We start from the raw sequence: 24,637 nt of genomic DNA, 5'->3' as shown, positions 1-24,637 counted from the left end.
GGCGTCCTCCCCTCTCTTCTCGGATTTCTCTCTCCTAGTCGGCGAATCACTTCGCCTTCCGTTGCCGGCGTCAAGCTCTCTCCTTTCTTCTCTCCGTCGGCCGTTCCTTCTTTTTCTCTCTCTACCGCTTTCTCTTCTCAGATCTCACCCCTTTTTCTTTTTTGTTGTTGTTTTTTGGTTTTTCGTTCCTTGTGGCTAACTGCTGTGTTTTCCTTTTTGCAGGGTTTTAAAGAGCCGGGTTGTCCAATTTTTTGGACAACCCGGCGAGGGGGTTCTGGCACCCCTGGAGTTGGTGGCCAGAACCCCCATCCCGCGTAGTGGGTGGGGGATGGGACGGCGAAGGGATGGCTGGGCGTACGCCCAGCCATCCCGATTTTTTTTATTTTTTATTTTATTTTATTTTATTTATTTATTTTATTTAATTTATATTTATATTTATTTATTTATTATTATTTTTTTATTTTCTGTGTCTACAGTTGCCCCTCTTTGCACATTCTTGAGAATCAAGGATAGTGCAAAGACGTAGACACCACATTTGGCTTATCTTGAAGCCAGTTGGTTTAATCAAATCGATCTAGAATCGACTTATCTCAAAATAAGTTCGATTTTAAACAAAAATGAAATTTCTAGACTTGATCTGGGCTTGACCCATGTTAGAACAAATTCAATTAATCTTGGCTCGACCTATCTCACAACAGGTTCGATTTGAACAAAATTAAAATTCCTAGACTTAATCTAGGCTCGACCTATCTCACAACAGGTTCGATTTAAACAAAATTAAAATTCCTAGACTTAATCTAGGCTCGACCTATCTCACAACAGGTTCGATTTAACAAAATTAAAATTCTTAGACTTAATCTAGGCTCGACCTATCTCACAACAGGTTCGATTTAAACAAAATTAAAATTCTTAGACTTAATCTAGGCTCGACCTATCTCACAACAGGTTCGATCTAAAAATTGAAATTCCTTTAATGCTAACTTAATTGGAATAACATGAAATGAAAAGACTCAAATCCTTCCATTGAAGTTTTACAATCTCAACCCTTTAGGTCGAGTAACTTTCTACTTTCGACGCTTGGGACATGAATTAATTTTGATTCTTGTCGAGTGCATGGCTAGGCATGTATGCATGATTGACATGATAGAATGTTTTTCATGTTTATGATTAAGGTTCCAAGACCTTCTCGCTTCATTCGATTTTTACTGCAACTTTCGATCTTCTTTGCTTGTTTTCTTTCCTTCTGTAGAATTCAGGTAACTCCAGACTTTCCCTTAAGTACCCTTTCCTTTGACATTTGACTTTGCCTTAGGTTCAGGGCTCTGCCATTCCTTTTTCATCCTTAAGTCTTTTGCTGAACAGTGAGTGTAATTTCTTGCTTAGTTAGTTTATTTCTTTTACCAATCATCATTCATTTCCATGACAATCATTATGTGAATCATAGGATGGTAAATAACGAAAGAGTTAAAATAAAGGGGCGAAGAAAAACTTCATATATGAGGAATCAAATAGTTCAAGGCCACTAATATGAATCGATGTCCATTAGAGGCTTTTGGCGTAATAAGTCCAATCACGTCCATTCCCCACATTGAAAATGGCCAAGGTGCCGTGAAAACGTGCAATGGGGCTGGTGGAGCATGGATCCTATCAGCGTATACTTGACACTTGTGGCATTTTCGAGCAAAGTTTATGCAGTCTGATTCCAATGTCAACCAATAATAACCAGCTCTCATAATTTGTCTAGCCAACATATGTCCATTAGCATGAGCTCCACAAGTTCCTTCGTGGACTTCTTTAATTATTTTGTTGGCTTCCGCAACATCCACACATCTCAAGAGTACTTGATCTCGACTCCTTTTGTAGAGCACTTCTCCGCTAAGGAAGAAACCCATTGCTAACCTTCTAAGAGTTCGCTTGTCATTATCCGTGACATTCTCAGGGTATGTCTGGTGCTTGATGTATTGCATGATATCATGATACCACGGCTTACTATCAACCTCTTCTTCAACATTCAAGCAGTGTGCGGAGACTTCACGAACTTCTAAATCAAAAGGGCGTACATCGGCCGCCTCTTTTATTTTGAACATCGCTGCGAGGGTGGCTAAAGCATCAGCAATCTGATTCTCTTCTCGAGGCAAATGGTTGAAACTGATTTCTTTGAACTGTTTGCTTAATTCTGTAACCAGCTTTTTATATAGAACTAGTTTTGGATCTCTAGTTTCCCATTCACCTTTCATTTGACATATCACTAAAGCCGAATCTCCGTAAACATCTATCGCATCAGCCTTCATATCAATTGCTACTTGTAATCCCAGTACCAACGCCTCATACTCCGCCATATTGTTAGTACAATTGAAATTCAATCTCGCCGTGGCTGGATAGTACTTCCCATTTGGAGAAATCAACACTGCCCCAATTCCGTGCCCTAAAGCATTGGATGCCCCATCAAAATACACCTTCCATGGATTAAGTTCATTGGGACCAACTTTTTCTACATGCAAGACGGCCATCAAATCTTCATCTGGGAAATCGAAACTTACAGATTCATAATCTTCATTAGCTCGATCTGCAAGGAAATCGGCGATGGCGCTCCCTTTGATTGATTTTTGGGACACATACACAATGTCATACTCAGACAATAGTACTTGCCATCGAGCTATTCTTCCGGACAGGCAGGGTTTTTCAAAAATATACTTGATGGGATCTGATTTCGCCACCAACCATGTTGTGTGATACAACATATACTGCCGGAGCCTCTGAGCGGTCCATGCTAGTGCACAACACATCTTTTCGAGCGCAGAATATTTGGACTCATACTCCATGAATTTCTTGCTCAAGTAATATACGGCTCGTTCTTTCTTCCCAGTTTCATCATGTTGTCCCAATACACATCCCATAGAATCCTTGTTCACAGTCAAATACAGAATGAGAGGTTTTCCGACCGTCGGTGGCATCAACACCAGTGGATTTGTGAGATATTCTTTGAATTTATCAAAGGCTATTTGACATTCTTCATTCCACTCTCCTGGGTCTCGTTTTCGAAGCAGCTTGAAGATTGGATCACATTTGCAAGTGAGCTGGGATATAAATCGAGCAATGTAATTCAGCCTCCCTAAAAATCCTCTCACTTCTTTTTGCGTTTTGGGAGGTGGTAGCTCTTGAATAGCTCGTATTTTATCCGGGTCCACTTCGATTCCATTTTCACTGACTATGAACCCCAACAATTTCCCAAAGGTTACACCGAAAGTGCATTTTGCAGGATTCAACTTGAGCTGGAACTTCCGCAATCTCTCGAACAGTTTCTTGAGATTGACAGTATGATCCCTTTCTGTATGAGATTTTGCAATCATGTCATCCACGTATACCTCTATCTCTTTATGCATCATATCGTGGAACAAAGCTACCATTGCCCTTTGGTAAGTGGCGCCTGCATTCTTCAATCCAAATGGCATTACTTTGTAACAAAACGTTCCCCACATGGTCACGAACGTTGTTTTTTTCATATCTTCGGGTGCCATCTTAATCTGATTGTAACCAGAAAAGCCATCCATGAATGAGAACAAAGCATGTTTTGCCATGTTGTCCACAAGAGTATCAATATGTGGCAAAGGGAAGCTATCCTTCGGACTCGCTCTGTTCAAATCCCTATAATCGACGCACATTCGAACTTTTCCATCCTTCTTAGGAACTGGAACTATATTAGCTACCCATTCAGGGTACTTAGCCACCTCCAAAAATCCAGCATCGAATTGCCTTTTTACTTCCTCTTTAATCTTCAGCAACATCTCTAGCTTCATCCTTCTCAACTTCTGTTTAATAGGCTTACAATCTGGTTCCAAAGGTAACTTGTGAACAACCATGTCAGTATTAAGACCTGGCATGTCCTGATATGACCAAGCAAACACGTCCACATATTCTCGGAGCAATTCTTCCAGCTTCTGCCGTTCATCGGATGACAGCGAGGTGCCAATCTTAACCTCTTTCTTCTCTTCCCCATTTCCGAGGTTAATCATTTCTGTGAGTTCCTGATGAGGTAAAATCTCCTTTTCTTCCTGTTCCAACATTCTCGACAAATCAGGGGGTAAGCTGTAGTCATCCACCTCCTCTTCATTTTTCAATTCATCAATGTTCGGAATTATCTCAAGATCGATATTCAAATCGTTGTCTAGATTGTCTTCGTGTTCATTATTTAAAGACCTACAAACAGGTAAAGTTGGACGGGTGTATGGGCAAGTATTTATTGGCTAAAAGAATAGATGAAAAGAAATATGCAAAAAGATTGATGAGTTATGAAACACATTATGCATTGTCATTTATTCAAATGATGAAGGTAACAGAAAGCCATACTTAAACAGGAAATTAATCTTAACACCCTTGGGCATAGGCATTTAGATAAAATTGTTCATTACATTTTGGAAGACTTAAAGAGGATGGGCAGTTCCATGGCTGTCCAATTGCTTAGCTCTTCTCCTGGCAGTACTGGATACACCACAGGGATCTTCCCATCAGGTTCTTCATCTCTGATCATATGGATTGATAACTCATCAAATATCCGTAGAACCTGATTGACCTTTGGTGGCGCTTCGGGATGAATGAAACCTGCAGAGCGAAAAGTCTCATATAGGTGTGGGATTGTCCGTTCCCCGAATTCTCCTTCCTTTCCCTCAAGTTGAGCCATCCTTTTAATCTTCTTTTGAGCTATCAGCTTCCTTCTCTCTTCTTTGGTAGGCTTGTACCCCAAACCAAACCTTTCTTCGTTCTTCATTGGAGTCAGAGGACGGTTAATTCCTTGTAAATTCTTTCCTAACCCCAAACCAGCACGGCATCCTTTACCCACAGTCTGCTTAACTCCCATTTTAGTGGCTACTGACAAACGAGGGGTCGGTATCACTTTTTTTTCCCCCACATAAGTAGCATTAACAAATTCAAAAGATCTGAAAGAGCATTCTGGGACTTCTTCTGTTGCCTCTACATAGGGAGCAGATGATGGTTGAATAGCCAGTATGTCTTCCTCCGCACATACACTTATCAGTTGGCCTTCAGCTATGAATTTAACTTTTTGATGAAGGGAAGATGGTATGGCTCCAGCCATATGAATCCATGGACGCCCTAACAAGCAATTGTAGGACGGGGCAATGTCCATGACTTGAAATTGGACCTAAAAAATGCAAGGGCCAATTTTTATCGGTAGTTCAATGTCCCCTACCACCTCCCTTGTGATCCCGTCGAAAGCCCTTACAACCATGCGGCTGGTTCTCATATACGACACATCTACTGGCAACTTGGTTAAAGTAGAGCGAGGCATGACATTTAAAGCGGAACCATTATCGACCAAGACCCTAGGTACAGCATGGTCCTTGCATTTGATGGTAATATGCAGCGCTTTGTTACTTCCTCGACCACCCGATGGTATTTCTTCATCATTAAAGGCAATGAAGTTTCCCACTGTAATGTTCCCCACGATGTGGTCTAACTTTTCCACTGAGATATCTTGTGCCACATAAGCTTGGTTCAAGACTTTGAGCAGTGCGTTCCTGTGTGCTTCCGAATTCAACAGTAAAGACAACAACGAGATGCGAGCGGGCATCTTGGTTAATTGTTCTACCACGCTGTATTCACTGTGTTTGATAAACTTGAGAAATTCACCCGCTTCTTTCTCGGTGACAGGATTTTTGACCTCATTGTTCGGGGCAACTACGAATTCGTCAATTTGGTCCTTGGAAAAGGTATCTGCTTTCTTTAGGCCTCCCTCTCCCTTTGTTGGTTTCCCTTTTCCAACTCTTTCTGCTACCTCAGGGGAATAACATTGCCCACTTCGCGTTATACCCCCCACACCAGTTAGGTCTTCAAAAGATGCTTGGGGGGCGGATGAAGCTGTGCCCGAAATATTACACTGGTAATTCCATGGGACAGCCTTATCGCTCTTGTAAGGGAATGGGCTGGGGACTTCGATGGTGATACCATTTCTGATCATAGTTGGGGATGTATCATTCATCGGGCTTTTGTTTTCTTCATAGAAGATGGTGAGAGGTTTAGGTTTGTTTGCCCCGAATGAACTCGATGCCACTTCAGCTGGGGTATCTCCATTTATGGTTCCGACCAAATTCTCTTCAGCTCCTTCATAAAACTCTATTACCGATGAATCCATCAATTCTTACAACTTACGACGAAAGCCATCACAATTTTGAATAGAATGCCCAATTGCCCCCATATGAAATTTGCAAGAATAAGTGAGATCATGCCCCAATTCCTTCGTGTCGATGGGTTCTGGAGTGATGGCATTTATCTTGGATAACGCCTCAAACACTTTATCCATTGGCGTCTGAATCTCATCAATACCCTTTTTTACCTTTCGAATCATCCCTTCATGTATGGAATTCACAGTCGGTCTTCCATGATTAGGTAACGGGTTCCCATCAACATTCGAACTGTCTTTTTTGGCAAAATTTAGAAGCCCTGCCTTAATGAGCGCTTGGACCTTATGTTTTAAAGCAGTGCAATTCTCAGTGGAGTGCCCTTGAATTCCAAAATGGTAATCACAATGTGCATTCGGATCATACCATTTTGGGAAAGGTGGTCGGAGTGGTTCTAAAGGGGTTCGAGCAAGGAGTCGATTTTCTATGAGTTGTGGTAGCAAAGTAGTGTAAGGAACTGGAATAAGATCAAACTTTGGTCTTTCTGGGGTAGTTTTAGGTCCTCTTTGACCATGGCCAGGATTATTGGTTGAAGCTACCGGTCTTGGTGGTGGAGTTTGTGGAAGAACATTGGTTTGAAATGTTGGTTGCGGGACGGGTTGGTACACATATGGGTTTTGCGTGACGTTGCCTATGTGCGGATAGAAGGGTTGGTATGGAGGGTACGGGTAATATGGGTTAAAGTTGTGGGCTTGTTGGCTGTCGTGAGCAACTGCTTGCACATCCCCTTCTTTCTTCTTGGGCGTACTCCCTTTCTTTGAGCTGGCAACTTCATGCCCTTCAATTTTTCCGCTTTTGATAGCCCCTTCTATTATTTCTCCCGATAAGATCAAATCTGCAAAGTTTTTCATGGCATTGCCGATCAAGCGCTCATAGAATGGAGCTCGGAGGGTATTTATGAACAAAACAGTCATCTCCTTATCAGTGAGAGGTGGCTGAACTTGCGCTGCTGTATCTCTCCACCTTTGGGCATATTCCTTGAAGTTCTCGCTTTGCTTCTTCTCCATAGTTTGTAATGACAAACGATCAGGGGCTAATTCAGCCACATGCTTGTATTGGGCTATGAAGGCTCTTGCTAAGTCTTTCCAAGTCTTAATACGGTTTCGATCTAGCTGTACGTACCACCGAGCAGCTGACCCAGTCAAGCTGTCTTGGAAAAAATGGATCAGTAACTTATCATCGTGAGACTGTGCCGCCATCTTCCGACAATACATAGTAATATGTGCCATGGGACATTTTGTTCCGTCGTATTTCTCAAATTCCGGAACCTTGAACTTGGCAGGAATCAATACATTCGGCACTAAGCATAACTCGGTTGCGTCCATGGTACCAAACCTATCAACTCCCTCGATAGCACGAAGACGTTCTTCCAACAGATCATACTTTTTCTGGTCTTTTTCATTTTCCCCTATTTGTGACGAGTCCTTTCTTAGTTTTTCTTGCTCTTTTGGATCGTCTAAATCTGGGACATTTATTGGTTCAGCAGGATTTATCCCAAGGTATGGCCCAAATTGCCCCTGAGTCGGTTGATGGCCTAGCGGGGGTGGTGCATTGTAATAGACGGGTGGGATCACTTGAGGGTGGACCCTTTGAGAGGTTTGGGCATGTGGTGGAGTGAACCCTGGGGGATAGGGTGGATCTTCCTTTTGGTTTCCACTGTCTTGTGCTGGTGGGTTTTCTGACGGAGCTGGCTCTTCGATAGTTCTTTTTCCTTTACTGAGACTCATCATCAATTCCATCATCTTTGCTAACTGTTCTCTCATTTCTTCCTGAGCTCTTTCCATTCTGTCCATTCGCTCTCTTTGTTCTTCTTCCATGACCCTTGCTCGTTGACGCGTATTATGAACACGTTGATCACTTGGCTTAGGTGGTCGAGCTATTTTGGAACCTTATTATTGATCATAAACATGAATTAGATGCGTATTTGATGCATGAGTGAACCCATTATCTTTATTTTTAAATGAAAATACTTATTGCCATGAAACGATGATTTATGCATGTATGAATGATTATGTACTAAAAGTATTCATCACATGACACCCAACAACAAAAGTCATCCATTGCATAAGATATTTGTCTTAGATTACAACTCAAAGGCCATCTAGAAATATTCGCCAATCTTATTATAATGGCTATACACCTCATCTAAATACTTGATCAACTGTTGCTCTTGTTTTCCAACTGGAAAGATCTGGCTCCTTAATATGTCCGTTTTCCAAGCCATGCTTCTTGCCTTGTAAGCCACCTCCCTCATTTGCCAAACCAAGTAATCCATCTGGTCGTATTTCTCTGTATAAGCTTGTCTGTAAGATTCACCCCATTCTTGGATTCTGGTGCTCTGTTGCTTGAGGCGTTCATATTCCTGTTGATAAGTTGTCATGACCCCTTTGAGCTCTTCATACTCCTGTCTTAGTAATTGGATGGACTCTTGTTGGAATCGCACTTGTCTTCTTAGCCCATCATTGTGATTTTGAAGTTCGTTGTCTCGATTTTCTCTTACCTGTATTTCCCTTTGAAGTTCACTGGTTGTGGCAGAAAACTTATCATTCAGGCTCTCATACTTCCCTTCCATTTTTCGGACTTTCTTTCTTTGCTCACTTACTTCTCTTTTCATTTTCTCACACTCTTTTTGGAGGTCTTCATACCGTTGCTTCCAACTGGCATTTTCAGCTTCGGACTTCTTTCGAGCCAACTCACTTTCGAGCAAAGCGTCTCGTGGTTCTGGATCAACTGGGCCACGTAGTGCATCTTCTTTCGGATATACCACATCCTTAATTCGTTGGTCATGCCATATCTGATATCCGGTAGTCACTTCATCGGTGTACCTCCCTTGATCAACTCGGCTAGTTTTCTTCCAAGCTTGCGCAATTTCCTCGATCCTTTTCAGAAAACCCGGCTCCCCATAAGCAAACTCTAAAGTATTAAGTCGGTGTGTCATCGGTACAAACTATTCTGACCCAAATTGTCTTCTCACCATAATTGGGGCGTAACTGATTGCTCCCCATGGCCCCATTAACGGTACCCAAGGTTCATTTCCGCATTTGTACAAGACCGGGTGATGCGGCATCCACGGGGCTCTCCATGTTACTTCCACACTCATGAGTTCTCGAAGTCTAGAGATCCATTGTTCCTTAGTCCTATTTTCTGGCCATTCACTCTCACAAAATTCTCTAATAGGGGCGGTTTGCGGATGAAATGGCTTTATGAACTTATCGACCTTACATTCAAAGTGGCTCACTATCCAGATGGAAAGAAGCTGTGCACATCCCACAAATCGTCCCTCACCTTTTCTTCTGCAGTAATTCAGTGATCTAAGAGTTTCCGCTAGAATAGAAGGCGAAGGGTTGGCCTTGTTGATGACTTGCTCGAAAAAGTCTATAATTCCAACTTCTATATGTCCCAAAACTTTGGGGAAGATCACTAACCCATAAATTCCCAAGGCCATCACAAGCTGTCCTTGCTCGATGTCCCGTTGCTTCATGATATAACTACGTAGAAAACTCCACGGGATACATTCATTGTCCCTTTTTTTCCTTAGGTTCTGATCAACTTCCGCCGAAGTAATACCCATCATCTTGGCTAACTTTCGCCTGTGTCCGGTCTTCTGTCCTCTCCAATATATCTTGTCCGGATTATCGAGATCGATTTGCAGGAGAGCCGAGTATTCTTCGATCGTGGGGACCATATCCACTTTATTGAACACGAAGCATCTATACGACGGATCCCAAAATTGCACAATGGCCTTCAACAAATGTTCATCTATCTGGACCTTGAGGAGTCGAGCTATGTGGCCATATTTCCTATCAAAATTTGCCCGAGTGGTAGCCCCCCACTTATCCCATATGTTGAGTAAATCGGTGAAGTCGTTCTGTTTGAGATCAAGGTGGACCCTATCGGGTAGTGATGAGAAATGATCTTTTGACAAGCAATCTCCTTCACTTTGTTGGGTACTCGCCATATGCTGAGTCACTTGATAAATTCCGTCGTAACTTGAGGATGGCCATGATGACTCCATGTATGCAACTGGATCTACTCTGTTAATGGTTGTCAGGTGACAAATACTTTTCCTATTATGATGCAAATATGCATATGACAAAAAATTCCAGTTAGCACTATAAACAAAAATTCCAAAAGATGAATGAAAGTAATTAATAACCTGATACCTTTATTATTCGCGGAGAAGAATTTAGAACGAGGGGATTATGAAAATTCCTTCATGTGTACCTAGTCAAAATATATATTCTCGCGGGTGAAGCTCTACCTAAGCAAAGGCGACTCTCGGTATTTTACATGCTGAGTTTGGGTTGAAAATGGAGCTAAAGGTTCCCAAATTGCTCCTCACTGTCGTCCACACGGACTAGTAAGGCACCCCGATCCTCACCCATTACAGGCTTCAAACGGACTAGGTTCGATTTGAGTGGGAGTCTTCACTAGCCCATGCGGAGGTTATCACCTCACGAGAGCGTAGCTACTTAACTCCCTCCTAATTAAGGACAAAGCCCGGGTGGAAGGCTTATGCATGAATGCAAGATGTGTAGTGTGTGAGAAGGAATATACCGACCTTGGACCAATAATTTCACATTCCCCTTATCCTAAATTTCCCGCAATTATTAAAATAGTGAAGTAATAATAACAAAATAAATAAATGCATTGAACAAAAATATGCAAAATTAATGCTAGGGAAAACAACAAATTATTCAAGGCTAAAGATAACTTATGATTAATTAATGGCTTGACTCTCGAAGGTCCCCAGTGGAGTCGCCATCTGTCGTGACGTGCGGATCCGGGAACCCGTCCGCCAGACGCGGGCGAAAATTAAAATCGCGTGGGAGTCGCCACCAATCTTTTTTATCTAAGGTGTGATTGGTCACCTATTAACCCGGTTCTAATCAACGAAGTCCTAAATTAATTTTAGGCCCGTCGAAAGAACGAGAACTGGTCTACATTTTTAGAGATGGGTTCGGGAGTGCGGTTACGCACGGAGAAGGGTTAGCACCTCCGTGGCTCCCGTTCCACGAACGGTACCATTTAATCTTAAGTTATCTTAATATAGCATTTTCTTAGTTTAATCCCTATTTTATTAATTAAATTTTATTGAATTGTCAGACTGAGTTTTTCACTTGGTTTTACGTATGCATATGGTGCAAGTGTAGCATGATGTCGTGACTTGTTTATTTTAAATGATGGAGTCGGTAATCTTTTATTGGAAAATTATTCGAAGACCATCCCAACGCTTTGGTGAAGTCTCGAAATTTTTCTCACCTAGAGATATCCCCAGAAGAACTCGTCTCTACGAGCTCCTCGGGGAAATCCCATCATCGGGATTCCCGCGCCATTTGCAAAATAAGAGTGGCATGCAATGACAGTACAAAATGATGGTATCTATATGCACGCGTTTATTGTTTTTAGATGTTTAAAAAAATTGGATTATTTATTAATATTTATTTAAATGTAACAAAATTTCCTTATATTATTTTTTTAACAATAACTATTTGACTTAATGGGTTTTGCAATCTAGAGTTCAGATTTATCCCGACGCTTCGGTGAAAATCTGTCTCTAACTTCGCACCCAAAAATATCCACCGGAAAAAGGTAACTTTTTACCCCTTTTTGGTGGTAATACTTAAATATTTGTTCCAATTATATTGTTTATTATTATTATTTATTTATTTTTCATTTTATTATTATCATTATTTTTTTATATTTTTTTATATTTTTTTTATTTTTTATTTTTTAATCTAAAAAATATAATATAATATATATATTTGCATCATGAATTATTATTATTATTATTTACTTTATTTTTTTTTTTGCAAGCCTCCAAATATATTTATAATATAAATTTTTTTATTCACTTGTCATTGTTATTATTTACATATATATTTTAATTTTTTTATTTATTTACTTATTTGATATATATGCTCTTTAGACTATGCATTTTTACCATTATTATTTTTTTTATTATTATCATTATTTTTTATTTTATTTTTGATTTTTAATATTAAATATAAGTGTCCATATTATATAAATATTTTTTCCTAAAAAAAATGATAAATGCATTTAAATTAAAATGGGCTAGACCCAAGCAAAACCAAACAAAAAGGGTTATACCTTGTTGGGCTGCGATTGGCCCAACTCGGTGGCCCGTGGGAGCCCAAATCCAACACCCCGGCCTGTTTCTGGAAGCCCGCAAGGTAAGATCCAAAACGCACCGTTTTGATGTCTGCGAAGCCGCTCAAAACGACGCTGTTTGGCCTGGTCCTTCCAGCTTCTGCTTGCCTCTCTGAAACGACGTCGTTTTGCCCACAAACCCTAGGTATTTAACCCCCTTTTCTCTCTTTCTCTCTTCACTTTCATTCCTCACTTTCTCTCTCTAGCGGCGGCACCCTCCCTTCTCTCTAAAAATCTTTTTCTTCTCTCTTCCGGCGCCGGCGTCCTCCCCTCTCTTCTCGAATTTCTCTCTCCTAGTCGGCGAATCACTTCGCCTTCCGTTGCCGGCGTCAAGCTCTCTCCTTTCTTCTCTCCGCCGGCCGTTCCTTCTTTTTCTCTCTCTACCGCTTTCTCTTCTCAGATCTCACCCCTTTTTCTTTTTTGTTGTTATTTTTTGGTTTTTCGTTCCTTGTGGCTAACTGCTGTGTTTTCCTTTTTGCAGGGTTTTAAAGAGCCGGGTTGTCCAATTTTTTGGACAACCCGACGAGGGGGTTCTGGCACCCCTGGAGTTGGTGGCCAGAACCCCCATCCCGCGTAATGGGTGGGGGATGGGACGGCGAAGGGATGGCTGGGCGTACGCCCAGCCATCCCGATTTTTTTTTTATTTTTTATTTTATTTTATTTATTTATATTTATATTTATTTATTTATTATTATTTTTTTATTTTATGTGTCTACAGTTCCCATGCTGAAAATTCTTATTACAAAAAGCTTGAAAGCTGACACTAGTTGCCAAGGTGGGGGACTCTACTTTTGACTTTCCTGGTTGCCCATGTGATCAAATTTAATTCAATTCTGTCTTATGTATACCAGATATAAAATCACAATGTTCTTCTACCCGATGGATTCACACTTCAGAACTCCTGGAACAAAAGAAAAATATAATCACTGAGCGACAAAAGAAGTGAGAATAGATCCTCACCCCTATTCTATTCTATCAGTCAACGTTCAAATTTCCAGTTCCCAGAAGTACAACCAGCAAAGGCCTTGAACCTGTAGAAATGGCCACTCAATCACTTTTCCTTGCAAACCCACCTTCCATCTTATTAGCTTCATCAAGCATTTACATCAAAGGTAACATTTCCATTTTTTCATACAGTTTTTGGGATTTAAGCATTTCTTTTATCTCTTCGATACAAACCCGTGCTGTTAACATATTAGTTCATTCCAATTTGTCTGTATTTTTATTATGAAAATGATAGAATCGATTCAACTTTGGGTATGAATTGTTTTCTTCTGAACTTTAATTTCCTTATGAGCTGAATAACTGCTCAACATCATGACAGTTTTAGTTTTCTCCAACTCTGAATGAATTCTTGTTAATGAAGAAGTTGAGCTTGATGGGGTACGTGAAAGTAGTTTAAGAAAAGAAGTTAAAAGGAAAAACATCAATATGCATCTATGTTGGGGAGTTTGTTCAGGAGGTGCTTCGATCAGCTGCTCTGATTATAGAATGACTAACTAAGTAGATAATAGTTTGGAATCAGATTGTTATTACTTAAGTGAAGTTCATCGCCAAAAATCACTGTGAATTTCAAGCATAGTCGCCAAAAGCTATTTTGGCTGTGTTATTTGAATGAGTAGGACTTGGTTATAGGGCTGCAAGGTTAAATCAATGGTATACAGTAGTAGCTGTTTGCTCAAACCCCTAAACCATATTGCATCATATGGGTTTCAATTTCAAATTCAGTCGCTTAAATAGCGAAAAAGTCCTTGAACTATGGCAGTATCTTTATGGTATCAAAATGAACCTTTAATTTTTTATTTGCCTGTAATGTAACCGTCATCAGAATTAATACCAATTGATGTTTTCTGTCAATTGACATATGATGTAACTTACGTCGTCATTTTTTTGGCTGTTTCAGTTGCCATGTGACTCTGTCCACTTTCATATGATCATGTCAGTAATCACATAATCATGTTAGCTTGTCAGGTCATGTGTTATGTGGGTATAAAACGCCAACTGACATTGGATTTGGTGACGGTTAATTTTCTAGTAGGATTAAGGGTTTTTGGATACAAATTAAAATTAAAAGTTCTATTTGTGTACAATAAAAGGTGAAGGACTTAATTGAAGAAATGACCATAGCATAGGGGCTTTTTACTCTTAAAGCCAATTCAGTCACTTTATTCCTGGATTGAAGCTGGCGGCAGGATAGTTGCATCTCATATTTGTGAAACTAGGATAAATCACACGATAAACCAATGGTACTTTCTGTTAAACATGGTTTATACAAAATAATTAAATAAATAACTGGAATAAGTGGTACTTTCTGTTAAACAGTGTCTTTTTCTTGTCCTTTCCCTTTCCTTTTCTGCCAGTTGTGATTGTGTCTTGAATTCTCTGTTCTAGGAATTTCCTAATGGACAATGCCAACGTTGGTATATTTTTGAATGCCATATCATGTTAAAATCGTTCAAAACTTAGCCAAATTAAGCACTCTCAACTGATGGTAACCATGTCTGGAAGCCAATGGTATAATTGATCCATATGAAATTGGAATATACCTCACAATAAGGTACAAGATAGCTATTTGGTTGGTTGATTTGGTGAACAGATGGGATGCTCCAACTTGTTATACTATTTTTCGTGTTTGTGAGAGGGGCTGCGACTCTTTTGCCTAACAGAAATGCTCTGTTCTGTCTTGTAATAGTATTGCAACTTAAGAAATGAATTAGGAAGGGAGGAACTTTGCTTATTTAGATTCTTAACTTAAACTTCACTTGTATCACATATTCCATTCTTGACGGGACAATTTCTTATATTTGTCTTGATATTGCACCAAATTTAGTTACAAGATAGGTTTTTGATTGGCAAAGCTCCTTATGTTGAATACTTATAGACAGTTCCCTCATTGTATGAACTGCAGTCTTTTGATTTATAATTCTATAATTTAACTACCATTTAATTATGGTGTTCTGATGTTGCTTTGATTTTATGCTTTTCAACTACCTTTGCACATTCAGGAGAGGAACAATGGCTTGGATGCCTTCCACTAAAGAGAAAACAAATGCACATAAGGCTTTCAAATGGCTATAGAGTAAGAGCAAGATCAGCTTTAAATGCTGATTCTACAGCAATAGAAATTCCTCGTCAGTGGTACAATCTGATAGCAGATCTATCTGTAAAGCCTCCTCCTCCATTACATCCCAAAACTTGTGAACCAGTCAAACCAGAAGATTTGTCTCCTTTATTTCCTGATGAGTTAATTAAGCAGGAGGCTACCAATGAAAGGTTCATAGATATTCCTGATGAAGTTCTTGATATTTACAGACTCTGGCGCCCAACCCCTTTAATTAGGTAAGCTGTTATCAGAACCAAATGCTTTTTTTTCCTTTTTCAAGATATTTGCGATGTTAGGGAGTATCTAATATCTTTATTTGAATTTAGAGCCAAGAGGTTGGAGAAGCTTCTGAATACACCCGCTAGAATTTACTACAAGTATGAAGGTGTCAGCCCTGCTGGATCACACAAACCCAACACAGCAGTTCCACAAGTTTTCTACAACGCACAGCAAGGGATCAAGAACGTTGTGACAGAAACTGGTGCTGGCCAGTGGGGTAGTTCACTAGCCTTCGCATGCAGCTTATTTGGTCTCGGATGTGAAGTAAGATTTTTTATATTATTCTCGGAACTCAACTTATATCCTGGGAGAAAATCAAACAGGATATCATTACTGCCTTTTTTGGTCCTGTCCATTGAAGGTTTTGGGTACAAGTTGCATAACTTCTGCCATTGATTTTCATTTTGAAATTTTCATGTTGTAGAGCTAAGGACGTTTTATTTGAAATTTTCTACAGGTGTGGCAAGTTCGTGCTTCTTATGATCAGAAACCATATCGGAAATTGATGATGCAAACATGGGGTGCAAAAGTTCATCCCTCTCCATCTGACATTACTGAGGCAGGTCGTAAAATCCTGCAAATGGATCCATCAAGCCCAGGAAGTTTAGGGATAGCTATTTCAGAAGCTGTAGAGGTTGCTGCCACAAATGACGATACCAAGTACTGTCTGGGGAGTGTTCTCAATCATGTTTTGCTACACCAAACGGTGATAGGGGAAGAGTGCATTAGACAAATGGAAGCCATTGGTGAAACCCCAGACTTGATCATAGGGTGTACTGGTGGTGGGTCCAATTTTGCAGGACTTAGTTTCCCGTTTATAAGAGAAAAGCTCAGTGGAAAAATCAACCCTGTTATTAGAGCAGTTGAACCTACAGCTTGTCCTTCATTAACAAAAGGTGTCTATGCATATGATTTTGGTGACACAGCAGGGATGACTCCATTGATGAAGATGCATACACTAGGGCATGACTTCATTCCAGACCCAATTCATGCCGGTAATGTATCTCTTGCTAGCATTGTGATTCTACAGTGGTTGAGATCATATTATTTTTTCATTGTTTTCAACAATGCATTTTCTGTGCTCTGTAGGGGGCTTACGTTACCATGGTATGGCACCATTGATTTCACATGTCTACGAATTAGGATTCGTTGAAGCAGTTTCAATTCCCCAAAACGAGTGCTTTCAAGGTGACTTCATTCATCTGGACTTAAACCACTGGCTGACATTTAAATCAATACGAATCTTTGCTAGTGAAAGGAACTTATGAAAATTTGGTGGAGTAGATTATTTTGTGCTAGAGGAAGCTAAGAGATACAATTTGCTTTGCAGGTGCAATACAGTTTGCTCGATCTGAAGGGCTAATTCCAGCTCCTGAGCCAACTCATGCAATTGCTGCCACCATCAGGGAAGCGCTCCGCTGTAGGGCGACTGGAGAACCAAAGGTTATTCTCATGGCAATGTGTGGGCATGGCCATTTTGACTTGACATCTTATGAGAAGTATTTGCAGGGAGACATGGTTGACCTGTCATTTGAGGAGGAGAAAATAAAAGAATCATTAGCCAAAATTCCTCGAGTAACTGGCATGAGCTAGTGGTACATTTATACTGAAATGTTTAGGTTGAATTCCAGACTGATGGACCATTAATAAATTTTGTTGATGTAGATTTCATGATTTGTGAATTAAGTGTTCACGAGTTTAGAATTTATTATTATAACATTAAAAGTTCAATAAAAAAGGGAGAAAATGAACGGAAAAAGGAAAAAAAAAAGTAGTTATAAATTAAATATTAATTTTTCATAAATTAAATACTTATAGCATTAAAATTTTAATTAAATAAACAAATAATTTTCATAAATTATAGAAGTAAAAATTTGATGGACCGGTTGCGGTGGGGGCCCTCCCATATCTTAATGTGCCTGAGCTTCCTCACAACTCATAGTTGTTCAGGTTGAAATTTGTCTTGTTCATGTTGGATTTATTCTTGAAACTAGGGACACATCCTTGGGAAGATGTTGGGTTATTGTATTGTCATTTGCTTAAGCTGCTGTCTAAAATATTGGATAGGTCCTACTTTCACTGCTTTTTTGATCCCTTCCATAGGGAATGCTGGCTTTTTGTCTACTATATACATGTAAAATATCTCTTTGTTCACTGCTGAAGGCATTTTTCATTTATATATATAATAAAGTATTGAAATTGGCTCTAGGGAATAATATTTGGTTTCTTTCATCTAATTGCAAAATATATGTGATGCATACATCATTATGAGAAAATGGGAAATTTTCGATAAACTTTTTTTTTTTGTTAAAAAAACTGTAAAGATAATACTATTTATTATTCACAGATTTTAAATGGAACAAATTTTATAGATTTGAAAATTGTTTTTGATGGAATTTCATCGTTAATGATTTGAAATGAACTAGTGACTTTGATAAGAACACTTTTGACGGAATTTTTCATAGAGATTGAGTCATTATCAAAAGAATTTGGACAAAAATTTTCGTTGATGATGATATTTTAATTAAAAATATTAATAAGCAAAACATGGTTACCAATAAAAATTTTTATTGAAATTTCATCAATAATAATGATTTTTGTTTTCACCCTTCTATTGTCAAAATGATGTAATTTTAAAATACCTATAAAACTGTTTTTATAAATTTTTTTTCTATCAGTTTCTCTCTCTCTCTCTCTCTCTCTCTCTGAATCCAAATACTTAGTTTAGTTGAGATATTTACCAATGTAAAAAAAAATTAAGAGTCCATTTAATTAATGCTTTTGTTACTTTTTATGATTTGTTTTTTATTTTTAAAATATTTATTATAAAAAAAATAAAAATAAAAAAACAAAATTATAATTGGTAAAAAATAAACAAAAAATTGAAGTTTTTAACACTGCTGAATTTGTTATCTAAAAAAAACTGTATTTTATCTATAATTTGTCAAAAATAAAATTTACTTTTGTATGTGAACATACATTTTACTTATTATTCTTAAAAAAACAAATAAAAAATAGCAAAATTAGTAATAAAATGGAACTTAGATTTCTTGAAAGCTCCATTGACGCGGCAGCCCTTTTTGGCTAACATAATTTATCTGTGGACAGGCGGATTCTCCTTGAAGAGAGTGGTGTCACATGACATCACTCATTTAACAAAAATTTTTGTTTCTTGAACAACTTTTATAGAGTTTTATTAAGTTTTATGTAATTAATAATATTAATGAATATACTAAATTTTTTGTAATTTTGTAAAAAATGAGATCAAAGTTTCAAAGTTAAAGTAAATTTATTAAAAAGTAATTTAAATATTACATGGAAAGATAAAAAAATTTCTTTCTATAATTTAAAAATTTATTAAACAAGTCAAAACCTAAACTACTCTCCCTCCCATCCTGTTGATCCTTGGTTACATTTTTCACTCTCTTTATCCAAAAATTCAAATTCTATATTGAATGAGTGAGAAGTGGACCAATGATTACTTGATGACATTTATTGAAACGATGCATTTGATAATATTTTTACTGATCGTTTTCAAAATATAAAAAATCATCGTGAATAATTATAGTTATTGTATATATTTTTATTTGTATTAAATAAATGTACTGAATTTATATTTTTTAATTTAATGTTAAAATTTTTAATTTATAAATTTTAATATATTTATAATTTTTAATTATTATTATTTTAATTATAACATCATTCAAAAAAAATTTTAAATTCGTCTTTATTTGTCAATAAAATCTATAATAGGAATGTGTGTAGACATGCCTTTTTTTATATATGAAAGCTTTTTGGGATCATGATGTCCACCATTCAGACTTCATACGTATTCATGTGCCAATAATTGCCACATAATCATGGCCAACCCCTTCCTTATTTTCTTGTCTTTCCAGCCACAGCCTCATATGTATCATTCTTTGATGCTTTGCATTGAAAGGGCAGTGTCATGCGGTGCTTTTTCTTTAATTCTTTTGTCCTTTGGCTGCCATGTCCTATTACTTGCTTCTCATGGCTTCTGACCACACCCGAACAAGAGCTTGTGGAAAAAAATATCATCATCAGAATGGACTCCATTGCTGAAGCTTTTTGTCTCATCAATTGCTTTATTAGGTGGTAGACATTTTTATATAGAATTGATGGCTGGCTTTTGATAACATCGTAGCCTAATAATTGTGGCAAAAGCACACAGCAGAGTACTCCTAATCTGGTGAAACAGCCAAAGTATTAGGCATTGGTTGTCTATATGCAAACCTTTCAAGCTTGACTATTTTGAAGAGCATAACTTGCCCTTTATTTATATTTCCTACTGTAAAATTAATTCGCCTTAATTACATAGCATCAAAGTTATAAAGTTCCACTTGTGTGTACATTCATATTACTTTTAATTGTACAGATTAGTCAATTTAACAAGTAAATGTATATGTATAAACTTTAATTTCACATTATAACTCGATTATAATTTTTAAGTAAACATAATTGGCATCTTTTTACATGAAAAAAGAAAAGAAAATAAAAGAAACCATAATTTTGTCTTCTCTATAGCTGAATTCCTTGGAAAAAAATTAGACCATAAGCTCTTGATTTGACAATCATGGCATGTACCTTGTCTATATGAGTGGGTGAGAAATAGTGAGAAAAAGGCAAGAGAGAAAACAATAAGCCAAGCAAGAAATTAATAAGGTAAGGTTTTCAACATCATCATCCTAGCTCCATTGAAAATGCTTGGTTTAACATCAAAATTAAACTAAGAAAAGAAACTTTTTGCTCTTCACAGTCGTTTGATCATTTCATTTCATACAAAACTACTAGTCAACAACTCAAAACGCATAAGTCTTGGACGTCCTTGGTGAATCGGCAATCTTCATGGTCTCTTCGATAAGCTTCCGGGCTTTCCTGCTCCTTATTTCAACCCTCATGCTCTCACTCTTTTCAATCTTATCGTAATAAGCAGGTTTCTTCATCTTCAAATACCTTAGTTTTGATTTCAAGCTCACCACCAATCTGCCGAAGCCCATCATCATATTCATCACCATATATATACTCAAACCTGTTGATCAAACCATAGAAAAGAAAGTCACAGTCAGCTAGCTACTTGGAGAACCAACCCAGAAGAAAAGAGAAGAAAATTATGAGTAAGAAAAGAAGACAAACAAACCTCAAGATTAAGAGCTGGAAATGAAAAGAAAATGGCTCGAAGGGAAAAGAAAGTTTTATAGGAAAGAGAGAAGAGGTTGAGAATTAGTGAAAGAGATGGAAAGGGTACAAGTAAAACAAGTGAGAGGGACAAGATGAATGAATTTAACAGTTGATGTCACGATTTGCATTCAGAGCTTGGAAGGCGGACCACGCAATATTTAAGGCTTCTGTGGAACAAAGCTATACTTGCAGTTTTGGATTTTCCTTTTTTTTTTTTCCTTTTCCCCTTTTGATGTTTTTTTCCCTAACTGCCCTCCTTTTGCTGATTCTGGTCGTGGCTATATTTTTTAAAAAAAATCCAGGTATTGTTAAGAATGCATGAAATCTGAGTATTGAATTCAATATTAAATACATGTATGTTTTAATTAAAAGAATTGATTTCGAATCCCTTTTTATATAGGAAAATAGTAATATGATTCATGCATGATTATAAATAGACAAGGTAAGCATTTGATTGACCGGCAAGACTGATTTCCAGCACTTCCCATAATTATTTTTATATACAATCATGATAAATAGTTAATCACAATTGGAACAAATTTAATGTTTGCATGCTAAGAAAGAAAAACAAAAGGAAGATAAAGTACTTTTCAGGCTAATTTCATGTTTTTGATGGATTATGAGAAAATACAGCTAAGATATATCCCTTGTTAATTAGTTAAATTTGGATATGTTTTTAATTAATGGATTCTGAGTCGAGTGTGTCTTGTCCTTTACACCTCGATAAATAAAAAAAAGATAATGTATCCCTTATTTAGTTCATTGGGTAGAAAAAGAAAGTACTATGGGTTTTTTTTATACAATAGGAAAAAATAATATATGTCTATATTTAAAAAGTAATATTCATTTTAAGAGAATATTTAAATGGTTAAAATTTAAGATATCCTTCAAGAGATTTCAGGTCCAAATTAAAAATCCCTTCTTGTCTCTCTTCTTTCATTTTTAGACATCCAAATTAGAATAAACCACTCACAAAGTTCTTTCCAATTATCATTCTTTACAAATAACATGACTATAAAGCAAATAGGGGATGTTCTTCAATGTGATAAGCAATTTACCAATAAACATATTTATAGTACTATTTCATCATATACAAGCAACATTTTGATTAAACAACAGTTCATTAGATTAAGGATTGTAACAAGAGAGAGAATAGGAGTTGTCTTTATTGCGTGGTAGTAGGTTATTCTATCGTATATACCACTAGAAGTTCTTAATCAAATTAAAAAGAAACACTATTTAAGATTTCTTAATTATTGCATCAAAAATAAAATAAAAAAATACTTTTAAACTTTCGAACATTTGATTCAACGATGATAAGTGCTAACATCCCTATATTCAAAGAATTTGATTTAAATTCCCTCTTTTCCAAAACAAATTTTTTCATAAAGGTAATAAATTTAATATTTGGAAGCACATGAAAATGAGGAAAAGGGGTAGAGAAGGAGCGAAAATAGAAGCTACTATGTCGGGTAGTTTAGGAAAATAAAATTTGTGATTTTGTGGTAGAATGCTAGAGAAGAACAGCACTCAATGGTGGTCCATTTTCGTGTGCTGTAGTTTTCAAATGGCTACAATTCATTCATAGCATTTTGATTGATTTTTTAGCAACTTTTACCTTTGGAAAAACACCTTAATTAGATTGCACACTGCATGAAATGCGTACATCAGCTACTTTACATAATTGTCCAAGGCCACTAATTCCTATGGAAGTCAAAGTCCACATTCGATATGCAAGGAAAGGACAATCCATTGTCATGAATTTTCACAGACAGTACGTATATTTGATAAATATGATAAACTTAGGAATGACACTTCATTAATTAAATCTTATTTTCTATACATTGGATTCATGTTTTTCATATTTCACTTCACTAACAAAATAAGTAAAATTTTTATCGGTTCTTTAGCTTGTATAAATCAAGCAAATCATCATTCATGTAGAATAGGAATTAAGACAGTACTGATAGCTGTTGCCTTTTTCAATGTATGTTTTCCCCTATCAACTATTGGATCTTGAATAGTCCCACTTTGTATCAGAATGGGCTTTTTTCAGCCACTTTGTTAGTATGGGTATGGCTCAATTCATTACATGGGAAGATTGATCATTGATACACTGCACTTACCATATTAAACCAAATGCTTCTGACACTAAACTTTGGTGCATCGGAGGGGGTTCATTGCTAGTTAAGAACTTGCAACTGAACCAATTGATTGTTGAACTGGATATAGTAGTGGTAATTCATTTCTTAAAGGAGAGTGTCGTGACATCTCATCCATATGCTACTTTAGCTTAAGATTATGTTATTTTGATCCAAAAAGATTGGATAATAAATATTAGTCATATTTTTAAAGAAGGTAACATTTGTGCCATTTTTTTTGCTAATTTGACTTAGAATTGTCCATTGGAAAAGACTTCCTTGAGTAATTATCTTGATAGATTTGTGTCTATTACTTATTAAACATATGTTATGCATCTTTCGTCTGGGATCTTAAACCGGACCATTTTGGTTCTTATGTGACAAAAAAAATGATGATCTCTTAATTCAAATTTAAGCAACACTATCTTCATAGGTATTCCTCTCCAGTGCTTTTCCCTAGATCGAAGCTCATTCCATTTTCCTTCCCATTTCACTAAGTTAAATTTCCATAAATGTTGATACCAAATTAAAATCTCTCTTTATTTTTTTAAAATTTAAATCAATTTTTTTTAAAAAAATACTACTAAGTAGTTAGGAAAAGTTAAATCAATTTGAAGATTTTTAAACCGAATCAAAGTTTTAAAAATCGGTTTTAGAGTTTGATGAATTTGTTTAAGTTTGATGAACAGAAAATGGGAGAGGAGGCGGGTTTGAGATGGAGAGGGAAGAAACAAAATGAAGGAACGAAGAAAATGAGTATTTATAGATAAGTTTTAGAATTAGTTTTTAAAGGAAAAGGAGTGCAAGGCCGCATAGCTTCCATACTAGGAAGAAGAGAAAAAGAAGCGGGTCGGATCCGCCCGGTCTAATTCTGAGCAGGCCAAAGCCCAAAGTATCCTCAGGCTCATCTAATTTGGGCTATTAGCTGCCTTGAGTTTTATGTCCTACTCATATTTAATGTTTTCATTTAATTTTTATTTATATGAATATTTATATTTATAAAATTTTTCAAATAGTAATTAAAGAACAATAATATAATTAAAATAAAATTATTAATTAATGAATTGAATAATTAGAAATTAAAGTACTTTTGAAAATCCTTTAAAATGAAAACTTTAATAAAATGGTATTCAACAATTTTCTTCAAATTTTTCTAAGTAAAAAATAATTATGTTCATTCTCGCAAAAGCATTAAGAGAATGATTATTTGCATAAGAAGCATTGATACTAAGTAATTTTGTAATTAAAAATAAGAAAAATCTAATAAAAATAGAAAATAAGTTTAATAAATTAAATAATAAGATGAAACTATTTAGACATACTCTAAATTAGAATTTTTTAGAAAACATGTAGTGTTTGGGGGGATTCCAAACATTGTTTTTCAAAAGGTGAATTAGTTGTAAATAATTATGCACATAAAAAGATTATGTAATATTACAATCTTATTTAACTAAATCAAATAATGTAAAATATTCGGTTATAAGATATTTATTGACATCCTTACTCGGGGTTAATCGGGCATGATCCATTGTAGAACTTTTACTAATTCA

General features: G+C 36.8%; 1 protein-coding gene across 1 annotated transcript; it reads left to right on the top strand.

The window, feature by feature from the left end:
* The first annotated feature begins 13,206 nt into the window (after window positions 1–13,206).
* On the top strand, window positions 13,207–17,429 carry TSBTYPE2 (tryptophan synthase beta type 2). Its single transcript, XM_018120426.2, has 6 exons — window positions 13,207–13,477; window positions 15,371–15,704; window positions 15,795–16,011; window positions 16,205–16,742; window positions 16,837–16,935; window positions 17,078–17,429. The coding sequence occupies exons 1-6, from the start codon at window positions 13,405–13,407 to the stop codon at window positions 17,338–17,340; spliced, it is 1,524 nt and encodes a 507-aa protein (XP_017975915.1). The 5' UTR covers window positions 13,207–13,404; the 3' UTR covers window positions 17,341–17,429.
* The last annotated feature ends 7,208 nt before the right edge of the window (window positions 17,430–24,637 follow it).

The sequence above is a fragment of the Theobroma cacao genome, chromosome 4 (genome assembly GCF_053813885.1).
Source record: "Theobroma cacao isolate CCN51 chromosome 4, ASM5381388v1, whole genome shotgun sequence".
NCBI lineage: Eukaryota > Viridiplantae > Streptophyta > Magnoliopsida > Malvales > Malvaceae > Theobroma > Theobroma cacao.
The sequence above is the reverse complement of the archived record's forward strand: the minus strand, read 5'-3'. Positions and strand labels throughout refer to the sequence as shown.

Coding starts and splice junctions, on each gene's coding strand:
- TSBTYPE2 (XM_018120426.2), top strand. CDS start 13,405: ATGGCCACTCAATCACTTTTCCTTGCAAACCCACCTTCCATCTTATTA. Junction 16,743..16,836: donor TCCAGACCCAATTCATGCCG/GTAATGTATCTC, acceptor TGTGCTCTGTAG/GGGGCTTACGTTACCATGGT. Junction 16,936..17,077: donor CCAAAACGAGTGCTTTCAAG/GTGACTTCATTC, acceptor TTTGCTTTGCAG/GTGCAATACAGTTTGCTCGA.